General features: G+C 49.2%; 1 protein-coding gene across 2 annotated transcripts in view; it reads right to left on the bottom strand.

Moving 5' to 3' along the window:
• Positions 1-429: 429 nt before the first annotated feature.
• Positions 430-18,123, bottom strand: part of HIP1 (huntingtin interacting protein 1) — a 150,770-nt gene continuing 133,076 nt past the window's right edge. For both annotated transcript variants that reach the window (XM_040456102.1, XM_040456103.1), the window contains exons 23-31: positions 12,982-13,092; positions 12,153-12,211; positions 11,653-11,746; positions 10,080-10,180; positions 9,471-9,576; positions 8,632-8,755; positions 8,107-8,168; positions 4,966-5,074; positions 430-4,227 (exon numbers count right to left, since the gene is read on the bottom strand). In XM_040456102.1, the coding sequence (XP_040312036.1) occupies positions 4,175-4,227; positions 4,966-5,074; positions 8,107-8,168; positions 8,632-8,755; positions 9,471-9,576; positions 10,080-10,180; positions 11,653-11,746; positions 12,153-12,211; positions 12,982-13,092 (819 nt within the window). In that variant the 3' untranslated portion in view covers positions 430-4,174. The remainder of the gene's footprint in view (positions 4,228-4,965; positions 5,075-8,106; positions 8,169-8,631; positions 8,756-9,470; positions 9,577-10,079; positions 10,181-11,652; positions 11,747-12,152; positions 12,212-12,981; positions 13,093-18,123) is intronic.

Below are 18,123 nucleotides of genomic sequence, written 5' to 3'. Positions count from 1 at the left end.
GACTGGCAGCCTCTGGCACTGAGCGGCATTTGTCCCATCCAATTTTTAAGACGGCAGGTTACTATTGTGTCTTGCAGGCGGGGAAAGGCTCATCCATAGCCTGGGACCTCAGATCACACCTCAAATCCCGAGATTTCACGCACAGACCCGGCCATCAAGATAAATGACAGCATTGGCCACTTTGGCACGTTCCGCTCGATCATTCCCAAGGTCAGGACAGTGTACAGGAGACAGAACATGATTAAGGAGTGCAAACCAGTTTCTCTACAGTTGTATTCCTCAGAAAACGTCCTGTCTTTCAGACCGACTCCCAGAGGTGCAGAGCTTAAGCGGACTCAGTGAATCCCAGGATAGAAGTGTAGTAGGCTTTTCACTGGAGCCCCAACCTCCAAACCACTTTGGTTGGCCGGTCATCACAACTACTCTCCATTGCCAGGTTGAAATATTTATTTGAAAAATTGAAAACACAGATGCAATGTATTATACAAAGAAAGGTCTTAATACCATAAGAAAAGTATTGTTGGAAGGGAACAAAAGCCAGTGGCTACCTGCCCTGGGAAGGTAGGCACTCAGTGGAAAATGAAATTCATTTATAGGAACTATTCTAATGGAAAACTGGGGGAAAGGTTAAAAACAAGAAAAAACAAACCCAACCTATCCCTGCAAACCTAAATGTGAGAGTTTGTTATAAGTTATCACCAAGATTTATCTGAACCCCCTCGGTTTGTCCCTATGAGTAGTAATCAGCTTCGTTTAGGGCCTTCAAACCTGAGGTAGTTGAGGGTCACCTGAAAACCATGTCTGGAAATGACCTACTCTCAGAATCGGACCCCACGGCATCTAACCAATTGTTTCCCGTTGCTTTGGCTCCTGGGGGTGAGAGGCTGTGCCACCACTCTGGGTCGCTGATCCTGCATTTGGTCTGACCCTGGGAGACGAAGGGGACTTGAGCAGCAGACAGCTGGCCCGGTTTGCTGTGGTGAAGGCTGGCAGGCCCGTGGTGGTGGTGTTCTATGCTATAGACAGGGCGGTCTCTGGAGGACCGAAGATGGCGACGGGCAAAGCCAATCTAGTTGAGAGGCCAATGCCAGGATCGAAGGCTTTCATTGGCAGGAAGGATTTCCAGAGACTTGCAAAGGCGGTAGAAGGTAACAAGAACTTCTACCTGTTGTCAGAGACCAGGGTAAGTGGAGCCGGCAGATGCCTCCGGGCCACGGAGCCGGCAGAGAAGTGAGTATGTCCCAGGTGCAAGTTCAGAACCAGTTCCTCCTCAGGGAGGAGCCGAAGCAAACCAACCTGACTGAATGGACGACAAGCATCGTGACCCCCGTGGTACCTAGTAAACCCTGGTGTTGACCTGGCAGCTCAAACACTTCCAAAAAAGGATATTCTTTCTGGACAATGTTTGGTTCTTCCAGCCATGGGTTAGGGACTCCCATTCAGGTGGGATCCTAGGGACCCTGCTGTAAGCAGCAGAATCAGCAAACGATCTAAATTACAGTCTAATTTAAATTCCTGACTCAGATATAAAAGAACCCCACAAAGGCAGGTCTTTTCTATCGTGTTCCTTATTATGTACACGCAAACCCTTACTCTAGAGGTATTAGAGCACTGTATTACAAAATTACATGACGGATACGGCTGTCTTTCAACCTCTCATCGGCCCTAAGCCATTTTCTTGCTCTGCCTTGCTGTGACCCATTTACACTGACCCATGGGACTTCAGTCACTACCGATGCTCAGGTGACTAAAAGGCTGTGAGTTCATTTTTAGCCTTAGGATATGATTCCTGTTTTAATTGAGCATTTCACACCCAGTAGAGATACGCTCATTTTTAGAAAAGCCAAGGTAGGACAATTTGATTTTGGCTAGAGCATGGACCAGCTTCCAAGGTGAGCAATGACCAACAGAGTTGTGCTGCGTCTGGCTCTTGCGAGACGGATTAGCCTGTGTTCCTGTTTAATTGCCTTCTGCACGGTTGGATTACTCGGGCTAAGTCCACAGTCCGCAAAGGTTTTAAAAGTTACCGTGGCTTCTTTTCAGAGGGAGTGTGATTCAGAGTCCTAGTGTGGTCCCACATTCTGGATTTTTTTGTCACCACTGGGAACCTAGAGCACAACAGTTTGGCCAAGACTCTGTGGCTAGTCCTCTGTGGTAATGTTGACCCACTCTGAGAACGCACAACGGGGACGGGGATGCCGCACACCATTCCTTCTGAGCCACGGATGGAAAAACGCTGAGCACCAAGGGGCTTTCAAGCGTAAGACCGCTCATCTTCTACCGCTGACCACCCCCCCTTAGCCCAATGTGGAGATAGCACGTCTGACTCTTGGAATCTGAGCTAATGGGAGAGTGCGTCTTGAGTGCCCTACTTAGGAAATGTACAGAGAGGGAGGGGCGTGGTTAGGAAGGGGCGGGGTTGATTCACAGTGATCAAACAGGACTCTCACAACCTGTCAGGTAGCAACACTTCGAGACGTTCCTTTGGGACAGGTCCTGGGAAGTGCTTGTTGGCTTTCTACCTACGAGTTGCTACAGATAAGGAAGGAAGACGCTGTTTGTCCAAGATCGGAAGGTCACTTAAATGCGGGGGTCCATCTGGAGGTGGACAAGTGCTGTCAGGCTGCCCGCCTCTAGGAAGCCGTTACGTGCCTTCTGTCCTCATCCCGTCCGAGCAGCAAGGGCCCGGGATGTGTGGCTGGAAGGGCTCAGAGCCAGTGGTCCCCCTTTCTCGGTTTCCCTGACCCAGATGCTCTGAGGAAGCTGCTCGCTTCGGGGTCTAGACTGGTAACAGATTGGGAAGCTTGTTTCTGATACTTGAAGACTGATGACCTAGGGCAGCAACGCACGCCTTGCCATCATCACACCTCAAATCCTGATTGCTCAAAGCGGCTTTCTGTAGGCTGCTGCTGCTCAACGGAGGTTAGTAATAAATATGAAAGGTACCAAACCAAGCACAGGGTTCTTTCCTGCCGGGAGCAAGTCTGCCTGATCTTCTGGGTCTATCGATTAGGTAGAACGTGGAACTATATAGCTTCTTCAGGTTCACAAGGATGCCAAAGCAGCCATTTGGAGAAAGGAACTGGAAACCCCTCATGCACTCCCTCTCAGGGTCCTGCCTGGGTCTGAAGGGAGGTGGCCCGGAAAATTCATTCTGGGGTCAGAAATGTGGCTTCTCTCACCGACACATTCAGGCATGTGATCAGGTTTTTCAGCCCGGTCGCGAAGAGTTCCCAAGAGCGGGGTCTCCCGAGACCTGGGCAGTGTGCACCCCTCCTCCCCTTCTTTCTTTACCCCTGGTCGCTCGTGAAGGTGGGCAGGGGCTCTCTCAGCCGGGCTCTCGCTTTAGGAGGAAAAGGCACTCGCTCTGCTTCAGCCTTTTGAGGAAAGCGTGGCCCTGCAGCAGTGCCCGCCCCTGGGGAGTGGCCTCGGCTGACCCATCCTCGCTCCGCAGGACACTCAGCATGGAGGCTGGCGTGGAGCACCAAGGTGGAGGCTAAGCAGCACCATTGCTGTTACCTGCTGTGGTTAGGGGCCCCCCCCGATGGCTCAGAGCTCTGGGGGCGCTCCCTTTGGGAGAGTTGGCTCTACGAGTGAACACTGAAAGAAGAGAACCAAAAAAACCCCAAAAAACCAAAAACAGCCCCCCCTCCCCCAAGAAAACCCAACCAACCACCGTAAGAAGCAGTGGGAAGCCATGGAACTGCCAAGAGAGGGGAGAGCTGCCTTGGCGTGCTCAGCCAGGATGCTCCTGCCGTTCTGACGGCAGATTCGGGGCGGCATCCTGGTTTGGAGCCCACCAGCCCTCGGATGCTCCCAAGTTGGTGCAAATGATGGTAAAAGAAAAGGCTGAGAAGAAAACAGAGAAGAGAAGGCATAGATGGCCCCTTGCCAGGCTCTCCGGAACAGCAGGCTCCTCGGACAAGGATGCCGAGCATCGGTGGGGGGGGGGGGGCAAACAGCAGGCAGGACTGGGAGGGAGGGCCTCTCCGCAGGGGCGGCCCTGGTCCTCCTCCTCTGTGGAAGGCCATTCGGGTCCCCGGCTCTGGACAACGGGAGCGGTGTGCGGTGTGGCTGCCGCCGGGACCCCCGGGGGCTTAGGCTGTGGCTGGGGAATAACACACAGAGACTGCAACAAGATTTACACTCAGACGTGTGGGGTGTCGGGGTGGCTCTATTCTTTTCCGGTGACCGCTTCGTGCAGTGCTGGTGGCGATGCTTCTGTTCCTGAAAGACAACGGTAATTTCTGTTTCATAGCGCGTCGCATGTGCACGCGTTCATGTACCCAACAGGTACGGCGACCAACGTTAGGCTCTAAAATACCTCATGCTCACAGGCATCTATTCCCCAAGTTAGGTGCCCGACCATGAGTGGTATGCATCTGTGGTTGGTTCCCGCAGACAAGACGACGAGGGTTGGCAGTCCTGGTTGTGATCAAGTTGGCCGCGTTAGGCAAGTGGGAGAACAGTACATTCCAGGCGATAAAGCCTCTCTGGGCGGGTGGGCCTGACAGTACCCCTACTCCACTCCATTTCTAGCTCTTGACCCTGTCTATGGCGCGGCCACTGGTGCCCACTGCTGACCCTGGTCAGCGAGAGGCCTGTGATCCACTTGCCCTGCCTGCTGGCCGCCATTTTTTCATTCAGCGTTCAACTCTGTGCAAGCCACACAGGAAACTGCTGGGCCGGAAACCAGGCTAACTGGGCCTGGAAGGGAACAGTGGTGAGTGGGTGATGAGCCCACTGGTCAAGGTTAAGGTCTTGACAGGTGACCCCCAAAGCTCTCGATTCGCCACAATTTATGGCAGTTCTGGGCTTGGAGGTTATCTACAACTGCAGAGAAAACACGCTCTGTGAGTCGTGAGGGGGAAAGTCAGCGGCCTGAAGGGCGCCTCATTCGGTCACGTCTGAGGGGACGTGCACCCTCCCCTCACCGTGCCCTCACCGGCCCTCAGAGAGGCCCACCTTCTTCCCAGCCCTCGGCAACACCGGCGAGCTCGTAGTGCTTTTTCCGAAGCTCTCCCAATTTTTGACGCTCCTTCTGCAGTTCATTCTCCAGCTCCAGCACCCGGACCTGTGGGAAGAGTGGAATGTGCTCTTGAGCAGCAACCGGACAGTGGTCTCGTGTTAACTCAGTCCCTCTCCTCCATGTTCCGGGTCTCTTCGTCCTTTGGGTTATTCACCCCGTTTCCACAGTGTACCTGGTTCTCAATTTCATCCTCGGGTCTGTGGATTTCCCCACCCTCTGCCATCCACCAGTCTATCCCAGTGGCTCCTCTTGTTCCTCACTGGGGCCCTCTACTGGACCTGATGCCTTATAGCCCCAAAGCCTGTTGGGAGTAGGGCTCATAACGTGCTCCTCTGAAATCTCTATCTGAAAGCATCTCCAATGTGTAGCCCATCCGTGTGGCATGTTCCAACCAAATCCCCCTTCTCTTTCAATCCCGCTTTCCTGGAAATCCAGGCAAGAGCCAGCTCTGATGGCCCTGGTATCTCTGAAGGGCTGGTCCAACTTAGGGTTATTATTATACAGGAAAAAGCACAATCTTCCCAAGGAAAAGGCTGGTCCCTGGCTATCCCTACCCCTCATTAATTCTAGTTATTTTATTAATTTATTTATTAATTCAAGAAACATTTGCTGAGCTGAGCACCCATCATGTACCCCGGGGTTCTGCGGCAGGTGCTGGAGACACAGCGGTGCGTGGACAAGGTCTCTGCTTACCCTGCAGGGCAAAGACACAAACTCATGAACAAGAATAGATCAGACCCATAGTGAAAGTGACACAGGGTCATGTGATAAGGGCAAAGGGTGCTCAGCAAAGGCTACTCAGGCAGGAAGGAGGTTGGGAGAGGGAGAGGGCCATGGGAGATGGGTGGAAAAACAGCCCAGGGCCCCGGGCTGGGGTCAGGAATTTGGGTTTTAACTCAAGTGTGAAAGGAACGCCATTGGAAGATTTTAAGCAAGGGACATAACGTGATGTTATTTACGCTTTTAAAATACGTAAAATTGGGGCACCTGGGCGGCTCAAGTCAGTTAAGCGTCTGACTTTTGACTTCAGCTCAGGTCACGATCTCACAGTTCGTGAGTTCAAGCCCTACGTTGGGCTCTGCACTGACAGCGCGGAGCCTGCTTGGGGTTCTCTCTCTCCAGCTCTCTCTGCCCCCCCACTCCCACCCTGCTCACATGCGTGTGTGCTCGCTCGCTCTCTCAAAATAACTAAACTTAAAATAAAGAAAAAGAAAGAAAGAAAATAAAATATGTGGAACCTGAACAAACTGTAGGGGGCAAGAGTGGAAGCAATGAAGCCCGGTTAGGTGGTTCCTTTTTTTTCTTTTCAAATTTTTGATTATGCAAAATGGAGAACATATACAGAGAAATGGAGATGATATGGCGAACTCCATCGTGTGCCTTCACCAAGTTCTGCCAACTGTCAACCCAGGGCTGGACCTGTCTCAGCAACACCCTTTCCTATTCTCCACCCCAACTGCCCCACCTCCCTGGCCCCTCCACAAAACTACTTGGAAACAAACACTTGCATAAGTTACAGTTAAATTGCTTTTGCAGTAGTTCTGGAGAGAACCAGTGGTGGCTTAGGCTGGGTTAGGGAAATGGAGAAAAGGGGGAAGGTTCAGGCCAGGAGAGTCACAGTTGACAGGACCTGCTGGGGGACTGGATGTAGAAGGAAGAGGGAGAAGAGAGGACCCAAGGATGCCTCCTAGGTCTCCGCCATCCAGGTCTGGTGGGGGGTGGGGGGTTCCAGTTACTGAGATGGAGAAAACAGGGGAGGGACAGATCTGAGTGGGAAGGAAACCAGTAGCCCTGGTTTGGACCCATTCAATTAGAGATGTATTTGGCATCATGTGGAGGGATCAAGTAGGCAGTTGGACAAACACAGAGCTCAAGGAAAAGATTGAGGCCAGGGAGAAGGCTCTGGTACTCATCAGCATACAGATGGGATCTGCAGTCAAGCGGGGCTGGATGAGACCAGTAAGCAAGATAGTGTAGACAGTGTAGACTCAAGCCTGACCTCAGGTCTTCCAGTATTTGGCCATATGACTTTTTCTAAAAGATGTCGAGAGACACATACGGAGCCTTTAACGGTCTTCAACCTGGACTTTACTCCAAGACTGAGACCAGTAATTTTTTTTTTTTAAGGACAGAGAGGCAGAGTATGAGCAGGGGTGGGGTGCAGAGAGAGGGAGACACAGAATCTGAAGCAGGCTCCAGGCTCTGAGCTGTCAGCACAGAGCCCATTGTGGGACTCAAACTCACGAGCTGTGAGATCATGACCTGAACGAAAGTTGGATGCTTAACCGACTGAACCACCCAGGCACCCCTGGGACCAGTCATTCTAAAACAAGGATGTCAGGGTTTTTTTTCAGGGTTCCATGGATTCCTATTCCTTTGCATGCCATAACTTTACTGAACAATTGGGGATAATGGCATTGTCTTTTGATGGGTTCTCAGTGAATTGATTTTTCTTTTTTAAACCAGAGGTCATACACAAATAATTCATAGCAGAAGTTTAAAAAAAAAATAACTGCTGAAAAACAAAAAAAGCAGAAATGGACAAACTAGTGGCTGTCAGAGGGGAAGCGGGCAGAGGGATGGGTGCAGCAGGGAAACGGTATTAAGAGGTACGGGATTCTAGTTATGAGAAAAATAAGTCATAGGCATAGGGAATATAGTCAATAATATTGTCATTAACAAAATATTGTCATGATGTTGCATGGTGACAGATGGGGACCACACATGGAATTGTTGCTACATGTATGCCTGAAACTAATGTACCGTTAGATGTCAACTACAATGAAAAAACTGTCAATCACAAGACATTAAATGCTCGTTGATGTCGGCTAGGAAATCCCTGATGGTAACGTTGAGAGGGGCATTAGTGAGCAAGAGTTAAGATTCTGATCTTAACCCGTCATCTGCCGCCGCCTCCACTGTCCCTTCCAGCATCATTGGCATTCATTCCTGGGCGCTGTCCGTCCGTGTTTGTTTCCTCCCCAAGACTCTCCCCCACTGGCTTCTCTCCATGGGGACAAGATTTGGGGGTGATGTCACCGGCAACAGAACAGTGCACTCAGAAGCGGGGATCGTACCTGGGAATCCATCTCCTGGAGTTTGATCTGGGTCAGTGTCATGCTAGAGAAGTCCATGTTGTCTGCAAGGATAAGAGAGAAGGTCTTGTCAGAGAATGCCCATGGCTGACTCTCGCCCGAGAGGCGGCCAATGTCAGCGCTCTGCTAAAAGGCTTGGTTTGCTAGTTCCCACCAGACACTTGAAAGTCACTGATGGATGGACCGGACAGAAGTGCCGTGAAAGGGTAACGAGGCTCGGAACCTCCCCACCCCTCCCCTCACCCCCCGGGACAGCCAGGCCTGGAGACTCATGTCTTTGAATCCAGAGAAATTACTAAATGGAAAATCCACCTTAAGGTCTGTTGCCATGGAGATACAAATAGCATGCTTATGCGGTGTCCCATCTTACGAGAATATAAGTATGCGTGGAGAACGATGAACAATACAGAATTTGGAAACAGAATTGTGGGACATCGGGGTCATGAAAAAGAACATAAAAATAGCTGAACCAGACAGGTAAGGAAAGCATTGCTTCTGGAAGGCTACCTGTCTCCTCGATCTGTGATTTGCCAGAAATGGTCGAAGCCACAACAGTGGCGGTGGCCTGGTTTACTCCCCGAGAGGCCTGCTGCAGCTGGGCCAGGTTTGGGCTGTCCTTATCAGCTTTCACCTGCCAGGACCAAGCGGATTGAGGTTCACACAACGTGGCGACGACTGAATCAAATAGTCGGTCCGACAGTTCTTGACAAACATGGTATCCGCTGTGGTCCCCAATCGACTTCTTAAAAATCGCTGTCTCTGGGGTCACCTCCCCGGCATATTTGGTGGCCTCAGACTCTAGCTTTCCTACTTATGGAAACTAATTTGGGGTGATGGTAAGTAAGGACGATAAGAACACTCCCCGGGGTACTTTATAACTCACAGACAGATTTTGGTAGCAAGCTTTGTATCACGTTTAGATGGGGCAGTGGTTCAAATGCAGAGACTCTTAAGGAGAGGCAGACATCGGTAGTGGAACCTCAGAGCCGGGCCAGGTAACCAGCCCACTGTGCCGACATATTCCTTATCTAAGAGCTCCTTGAATGCCGAGACTGTCGATCAGAGGTCGGCATGGCTGGGACCCTCAAAGGCCACTACTAACAAAAGTGATGAAAGCCAAGAAGAGAAGCCCATGTGATAAGCTGGGCACAGGGGCTCCTTGATGACAGATGGCAGGCTCTCAGAGGAGGGTAGTTTGGGACCCTTGAGAGGCAGAATTTTAATGTGGGACCCAACCTACGTGGACCCTGGATAATTCCTCTGTTCTTGGGGCAGGCTCTATCATCTGAGTGTCTCTAATCTAGCCGGCCTTTACAGAGCCCCGGGGCGTCGTGTGCGGCTCCTACCTTAGACGCAGCCACAAGCTGGGCTGTGCTAGCAGCAATTTCATGCGAACACACCATCAGTTCCTCAAATTTCCCTCTGCCTTGTACCACCAGATCGGCTGCGTCCCTGGGAGTCAGGAAGGGACAAGATAGATTATGTCACTGACGGCTGCAACCCCTTATAATCCCACCTCTAGACCTCGCCTATCGCCCTGGCTTTTTCAGAGAACACAGACTGCCTGCCCCACCCCTGCACTGCCAAGGAGATCCAGGTTTCCTTTTAAACTTCTAGTCCTGTTGGGGCTCCGTCGGTTAAGCGTCTGACTTCGGCTCAGGTCCTGATCTCATGGCTCATGAGTTTGAGCCCCGCACTGGGCTCTGTACTGACATCTCAGAGCCTGGAGCCTGTTTTGGATTCTGTGTCTCCTTCTCTCTCTGCCCCCCCACCCCCTACTCTGCCTTTCTCTCTCTCTCTCTCAAAAATAAACACTAAAAAAAAAAAAGGTTTAATACTGTTGTCTTCCCTATCAACAGTTTCTAAGGGACAGATATTTTCCCTCGGCTATGCTCTGCGATGGGTCACTGGAATGGGGGTGGGGCTGAGGAGCCTTGGGAGCAACAGACACTTACACCATGACAGTGGCTCCCCAGCCCACAGCTTTGGACGCTGAAATGAGTCCTTCCGTCCACCGAGAATTCTTGGCATAAAACTCTTTAGGTGATGCTGTTCCCTAAGGAAATGAAAAATAAGAATGGCTAGCTTTTATTGAGTGCCTTCTGTGTGCCTGGTGCTTAGATACCTACAAATATCTATATATATCTATATCTCTATCTGTATACATATACACACATATATATATATACATATATATATATATATATATTACCCCATACAGACCTCATAGTAACTGCAAGAGGTAAGCATTATCATCCCATTTTACAGATGACAAAACTAAGATTCAGAAAGGCAATAATACTTTTCAAGTTGATGCAGGAAGTAAGTGGAAGTAAATCCCAGGTTTTTCTGACTCCAAAGCCCCTAGCATTTCTATTATATCACAACATTTCTACATTGTATGTATGAGTATATATATACATATACATATATATGTATATAGGCATCTGCATAGATGAACAACGTGATTGGAGTCCAAACACTTACCATGATTTGCCAAGAGACTACACAGTGAATAATTTAAGCAAATAATTTCTGCTTGGAATTTTAAAATGCTTCCATGCTTTGGAAGTGTCTTCCATTTCCAAATTCTAAGACGATAATCTTAGAATCTCCAAGCTCTCCTTACTCGGTCCCCGTCTCTATTTTCGGGGGGCAGAAACCATCCCCTCCCAGACTGGTAAGAAGCACCACCATCAAAGCAGATATGGCTTCGTTCTTTAAAGGATAGTTTTCAGGGGGCGCCTGGGTGGTGCAGTCGGTCAAGTGTCTGAATCTTGGTTTCGGCTCAGGTCGTGACCTCACGGTTCATGGGATCGAGCCCAGCATCGGGCTCTGTGCTGACAGTGCAGAGCCTGTTTGGGATTCTCTTTCTGCCCCTCTCTCCCACTCTCTCTCTCTCTCTCTCTCTAAGGAAATAAATAAACATTAAAAAAATAAAGGATAGTTTTCGGGCTCAGGAATCCCTCCCTGGACCTCTGTCTCCTGAGCTGCACTGCACGCAGGTGTGAGAAGGAAACACGGCAGTAGGAATGCCCGCAGAGGACTGAGAAAGCCAAGCGATGATGCTGACCAGAAACTGGGATAGAGTCTGTCTGCGAGGAGTGGATTCCACCGTCAGAAACAGACATGGCCCCACCCGCTATGAAAGGTCAGCACCAGGCTGGCTCTTCTCATTTGCCCACTTTTCAAAAGCCCTCCCCTCCTCCTCCAAGGGCCCAGGCTTGCAATGCACGCGGGGTTTCCAGAGCAGGATCTGGCGATGGCGCCTGGGTTAACGAGCCCGCAGCTGGAGGCTGGGGCTGACTGCTCCCTGGGGACCTGGCAGCGCCCCAGTATTCCATGGCATCTGTGCTCGGCCCGGGGAAAGGGAACCACGCTCTCAGATGGACACATGGACAAGATGGCAGCAGCCGTGGATTTGACTGAAGGTGGATGAGTGTATGGAGTGGACAGAGCCTCCCAGTGAACTGGGAGTCTGTGAATGATGTCTGGTCCCCCCATCCAGGGGCCCTCAGCCACGCTTACCCGGCCACTCTCCACTATCTCTCTCTGGAGGTCCTTAGAGGCCACAATCAGGACCTGGATGGCTTGCATTAGGCTCGTACAGGAACCAAGGATCCTAGGGGGAAAAAAAAAAAAGGTCAGGGACACAGAACAGAGACCAAGAGCTATGAAACAGACGTTTCTCTTTTTCATGCCTAAACACAGGCAAACTTGGGATGGGAAAGGGGGTGGGGAATACGGTGGCGGGGGTGGGGGTGGGAGGAGGGGAGTTGGGGGTGCGGTGAAGCCTTGGAGGAAAGGTACGTGAGTGAGAAGACTTGACCGCAGACAGTTATGTGATGATTCTCGGGGTTTCTTTTCCCCTAAAATGCAACAGCAATTTTATTAAGAATACCGTTATCGACAATTATACAGACTCAGCCAATGCCTGTGGCTGCTAATGTCCTATTGTAATTAATATAATCCAATGCAGGAGAGACTGATCCTGATCACCTAGGCACCACCACACTGTGTAGACTGACCTTTCGTTCACCTCCAATTTGACTCCTGTGTCCCCAGCTCGGGATTTGCTGAGCATCTCCTGTTGAAAACAAGCAGGGTATCTCAATACATCATGGGTACGGAGCACTCACTGGCATCCTGAAGCACCTTGTGTCCAACACCCCGTGGTAGCTGCGAAACCCAAATCCAGAAACGCCCATCCACGTCCTGGTGGGTTGGGAAAAGAGCCCAGACCTCCGATCTAGTCAGCGAGAAGCAGCCCCGGCAGGCTGGCTCTCCTGTCCGTTGAGTGTCCGTCTTGACTTTCTGGCACCCAGGCCGACGTGCACAGAACTCTGAGATATTGCACCTGCCAGAGGGGGCAGCGGCTAGGGGCAAACCAAGGTGGGCAGCCTGCAGCCTTCCACCAAAGGAACAATATGTGACCCTTCCAATGGTGCCCACTCGGCTTTTCCCCGACACAATCGGAACTGTTGGCGCGCGCCTGGCACGAAGATAAATGTGCATTATCTCATTTAACTCTTCCAACGCCCCTCTGAGGCAAGCACTATTATCACTGCCGTCATCTAGAAACGGAATCTGAGCGAGGCTAATGGAACAACCTGTCACAAGTCACACGACGAACAAGCGGTCCAGCTGGAACCGTAACGCAGGATGGCCTCACACCGAAGGAGGTGAGGACCTTCTCCTTTTCTATGCCTCAGGGAGCCTGGGGAGTTTGCGTTGGGGTTGGTTTTACAGGGGCCATCTGTGGCCTGGATGGACAACTGAGACATGTCCCACGGGCAATGTCACACCCGAGGAAGCTGCAAGAGCCCGGCTTTAGGAGACGGGCAGACGCTTCCGTACCTCTATCCTGGCCGTGGCAGTTTCAATGGCAGCTGACGTGGCAGCCATCTCCTTGTCCACCAGGTCCCCCAGCTCCTCCTGCTTGATGTCCAGGCCTCTGGGCAGGAGCTCCTGCGAACGGCAGCATGGAGGCTGAAATGACCCTTTGACTTCCTCTCTATTCCTCCCCGACAGACCCATAGTCCTCGCATGGTGGCAGAAGGTAGGAGAGGAAGGTCCCACTACGCAACACACTTGTAGAACCCAGGGAGGGGCATCCTGGCCAGGCCTCATCTAGAACTCGCTACTGTGTAAACCCTCACGCTCCACACCCCCCTTTCGCTGAAAACCCCCCCTCCTTCCAGAAAGCTACCCTGCCTAACCCCACAAGGCCATTCAGTTGCGACTGCTTGGACCCTGACCCCACAGCTGCACAGTGTTGATTGTATTTGAGGCTTGGGAGGTATGTCAAAAACCTCTTCAAATGTGGGTGATGCCTTCCAACCAACACTCTGCCTCTTATTTAACTCTGTGTCTACAGCAATCATGAGGCAGTGACTCGTCCTGTTCTACGGATGGGAAGCCAAGGCTCAGAGAGGTCTTGACCACAGTCACACTGCTAATGAATGGCAGAGCAGGGATCTGAACTCGGGTCTGATGGCAAAGTCCGTGAATTCTGAAAATATTATGTGTTATGCCTCCAAGAGTATAAAACAGATATGAATGGTTTAAAGAATAAGAAACGGGGTGCCTGGATGGCTCAGGTGGTTAAGCGTCCAACTTTGGCTCAGGTCATGATCTCGTGGTTCGTGGGTTCGAGCCCCGTGTCAGGCACTGTGCTGACAGCTCAGAGCCTGAAGCCTGCTTCAGGTTCTGGGTCTCCCTCTCTCTCTCTGCCCCTCGTCCACTCATGCTCTCTCTCTCTGTCTCTCTCTGTCTCTCTCAAAAATAAATAAACATTAAAAAAAAAGAATAAGAACAATGACCCATGTATCTACCACCCGACCTAAGGAATAGCTTAAGCAACATCAGTATCTTTGAAATTTCCTTTGTATCCTGTTCTAATTCCATTTCCTGACATCCCTATTCCCTACCTTAAGATAAACACAGAATTCAGGAGAATGCTTTATCATATCCTTTTATTATTACTAATGCTTATTTATTTTTGAGAGAGAGACAGAGTACAAGCGGGGAGGGACAGAGAGATGGAGACACGAAATCTGAAGCAGGTTCCAGGCTCTGAGCTGTCAGCTCAGAGCCCGATGCAGGACTCAAACTCACAAACCATGAGATCATGACCTGAGCCGAAACTGGATGCTCAACTGACTGAGCTACACAGGTGTCCCTGTCATGTCTTTTTTTTAAAGCTCCATAAGAATGTATCCTTAAACAGTATAATGTTAAGTATGCATATATTGGGCTTTATTTAAAAGGAATCCTACCGTATGTATTTTGCTTGTTCGTTCGGCATTGTGTGTGAGATTTGTTCTATAATGTAGGAATTATTATTTTTTTAAGTTTATTTATTTATTTTGAGAGAGAGAGAGAGAGAGACAGAGAGACAGAGCAAGTGGGGTAGGGGGAGACAGAAGGAAAGAGGGAGAATCCTAAGCAGGCTCTGTGCTGTCGGCACAGAGCCTGACATGGGGCTCAACCTAATGAAACTGTGAGATTGTGACCTGAGCCAAAACCAAGAGTCAAGATGCTTAGCCGACTGAGCCACCCAGCTGCCCCTGTAATGTAGTCATTCTATCCCTAGGCAAATGCACTAGAGAAACTCTTACATCAGGAGATATTTACACAAGTGACCATATGGCACATTTGTGACAGCCTCAAACCGGAAAGAACCCAAATGTTCATCAACCATAGACATCTAGCTATGTGACAGATAGATAAATAAATATAAACAGATATGTAATAGATATATAATTTGAGCTATAGTCACACGACAGAATATTACAGAGCAGTGAAAATGAATGTATCTGTACGGATGAACTTCACACACAGAATGCTGGAAAAAGCAAGGTGTAGGAGAAGAGTCTGTAACACTTAGAACTAAAAATGTTACTTGGGGGAGGGGCGCCTGGGTGGCGCAGTCGGTTAAGCGTCCGACTTCAGCCAGGTCACGATCTCGCGGTCCGTGAGTTCGAGCCCCGCGTCGGGCTCTGGGCTGATGGCTCAGAGCCTGGAGCCTGTTTCCGATTCTGTGTCTCCCTCTCTCTCTGCCCCTCCCCCGTTCATGCTCTGTCTCTCTCTGTCCCAAAAATAAATAAAAGACGTTGAAAAAAAAAATTTAAAAAAAATGTTACTTGGGGGAGAAAAGGACATAGTCTTTCTATTGTCTTCATCTGGAACCCTGACTAATCATTCTACCTATAACTTCTGTACTCTAGTTTATAAAATCTGTGCCACATTCTATATAATTCCTTCAGTTCTATCATCCAGCCCACTAATTCTTTCTCTAGCTTTGTTTAACCTGCTGTTGAATCTGTATACTGAGTTCTGACTTTCAATGATTATATTTTTCATTTCTAGAAGTCCCATGGTTGTTTATCAAATATATCTGGTGACTTTTGAAAATGTCTTATTCCTTTGTCACGCTTTTAATGCCTTTTAAAAAGTACTTGGAGTCACCTCAGTCGGTCAAGTGTCTGACTTCGGCTCAGGTCATAATCTCACGCTGTCAGCTCAGAGCCTGCTTGGGATTCTCTCTCCCTCTCTCTCTGCCCCTCTCCTGCTCATGCTCTCTCTCTCTCTCAAAACTAAATAAATAAACTTAAAAAAGAAAACGTTCTGGAACACGTCAAAGACACTCATGGTGAACTGATGTGCGTTGGGACTCTGTGAAAGTTCTTTGGGATTTAGGTTCAAAGTATATTCCTTCAGAGACCATTTGGATCTGCTTCCACCAGGTACTTGGGCTCCTAAAAACCTGACTACTTTACATTTAATTTTCTTTCTTTTTTTTTTTTAAATTAAAAAAAAATTTTTTTAAATTTATTTTTGAGAGACAGAGCATGAACGGGGAGGGGCAGAGAGAGCGGGAGACACAGAAGCCAAAGCAGGTTCCAGCCTCAAACTCACAAACTGCGAGATCATGACCTGAGATGAAGTCAGACACGTAACCGACGTGTAAAAGGCGCCCTATATTTGATTTTCTGTTTGGGTTTTTTCAAGTCACACAGGTAGTAGGAGATTTGGACCCTGAAACCATAGAAAGGTGGCTTGTAGTCAGAAATTCCCTAGGCATCCGTGTTTCCTTCTCCCCCTACAACTGAGGTTGAGACAAGATCTCTCCAACAGAGTAGGCTTTCCCCCCCACTTACTTGGGGTGTGACCTTTTGGAGTTCTGCTTTGGGGACGAAGTCTCTGCATTCCAAACTTTTACCTTACTCGGGCTTATGTTTTGTTTTTCAGTCTCCTCTGTATGTGTGGCCCATTAGAATCCAAGCTCTAGGTCAAGAGATGGACAAACTGCGTCCTCTTGGTTTCTGCGTCCTCTTGGTTTCTGATTCTGAGAATTTTCTTAGTTTTTGGCCAGTTCAGATTCAATTAACATCCCCCCCCCCGCCCCCCCACCAAATTTTATTTAGCTTTTTCCATGTCTTGTGCTGGGAAGAGCTTCTAAATATTTAGTCAGTCTTACCGCCAGAAAGGAAACCTGCCCAGGATCTTGCTCTCACACTTTGCTTTTTTAAATTAACTCGATTCTTATATCCTCACCTCACGGTGTCCTACAGGCTTTTGTGTGTGTATACTGACACTGAGTTCTGCACAGCACGGGAGAAGATGCTCTGTCTCCAGCAAAAGGCAGACGGTGGCAATGCTCTTGGCCGCCATCAGGAATTTAATCATACTAAAATACCACCAGGATCATGTCATTCTATTGAAAGAAGGGTTAGCAATTCACCGTTATCCAGTCTTCCTTCATCCAGACCTTCATGGATCCCTACCTCGTTGTCCCACTTCTCCCCAGTATGAACCTTCCTCTCTGTCCGATCTCTGTAACTGCTTTGCTCTCTCCATGTGCATATTCAATTAGTTAAACATTCACTGGGTGTAAACCACCTGCCAGATATCATGCCAGGGACCAAGGGACAATGGAAAAAGGCTACGGGCTCTACCTTTGAAGACTCATGGGGGAAAGAGACAGGCAGGCAGGTACCCTGTGGCACTAGCCACCAACTCTGTAAGGTGAAGGCGGAAAAGGGTGAGAGGGACCCAGAAAAATGAATAAGGGCCAGACTGTGACGGTCCTTGCATGTCACATTACGTGATTTGATTTTTGTCATCCAACCATCTTTGTTTTTGGAAGAGATCAGAGGAAAAAGAGACCAGAGGCAGAAAAACTAACCAGAAGCCTGTTTTAAGAGTTCCGATGAGGGATGACGAAAATCTGAACTCTGGCCCTGATCTCTTCCCTCCCTGGAATTGATATCATGACACATTTTTGGAATTAAGTAAATGCGGCCTTGTACTGAACTCTTTTTTTTTTTTTTTTTAATTTTTTTTTAACATTTATTTATTTTTGAGACTGAGAGAGACAGAGCATGAACAGGGGAGGGGCAGAGAGAGAGGGAGACACAGAATCGGAAACAGGCTCCAGGCTCCGAGCCATCAGCCCAGAGCCTGACGCGGGGCTCGAACTCCCGGACCGCGAGATCGTGACCTGGCTGAAGTCGGACGCTTAACCGACTGCGCCACCCAGGCGCCCCTGTACTGAACTCTTAAAACAGACTTGATTACTGCTCTTGTCCCACTGTATCAAAATGGATGATTTCCTTATTTTTCTTTCCCAGAGAGACAATGGCTTGTCTCCGTACAACTACATCTACCACAATTGCCACTACACATGACATGCTCACTACATCTTTATTAAATCAATAAATATCCTGCTATCTCCATGTTAGGTGTTACCTGCCCAACCGGATACAAATCCTTGAAAACAGAGAAACTATGCTTATTCTCTTTTGATATTGTTTAGCATAGCGATGAACACACAGTAGGTTCTCAACTCATAGCCGATGAATGAAATGTGACTGGAAAATTGGGCAGAGGGTCAGATTTTTCAGTGTCAGCTCTTTCTTTCTCTCTTTCTTTTTCTTTCTTTCTTTCTTTCTTTCTTTCTTTCTTTCTTTCTTTCTTTCTTTCTTTCTTTCTTTC

This window comes from Herpailurus yagouaroundi, unplaced genomic scaffold (genome assembly GCF_014898765.1).
Source record: "Herpailurus yagouaroundi ecotype Mexico unplaced genomic scaffold, PumYag 216, whole genome shotgun sequence".
In the NCBI taxonomy this organism is placed as follows: Eukaryota; Metazoa; Chordata; class Mammalia; order Carnivora; family Felidae; genus Herpailurus; species Herpailurus yagouaroundi.
The sequence above is the reverse complement of the archived record's forward strand: the minus strand, read 5'-3'. Positions and strand labels throughout refer to the sequence as shown.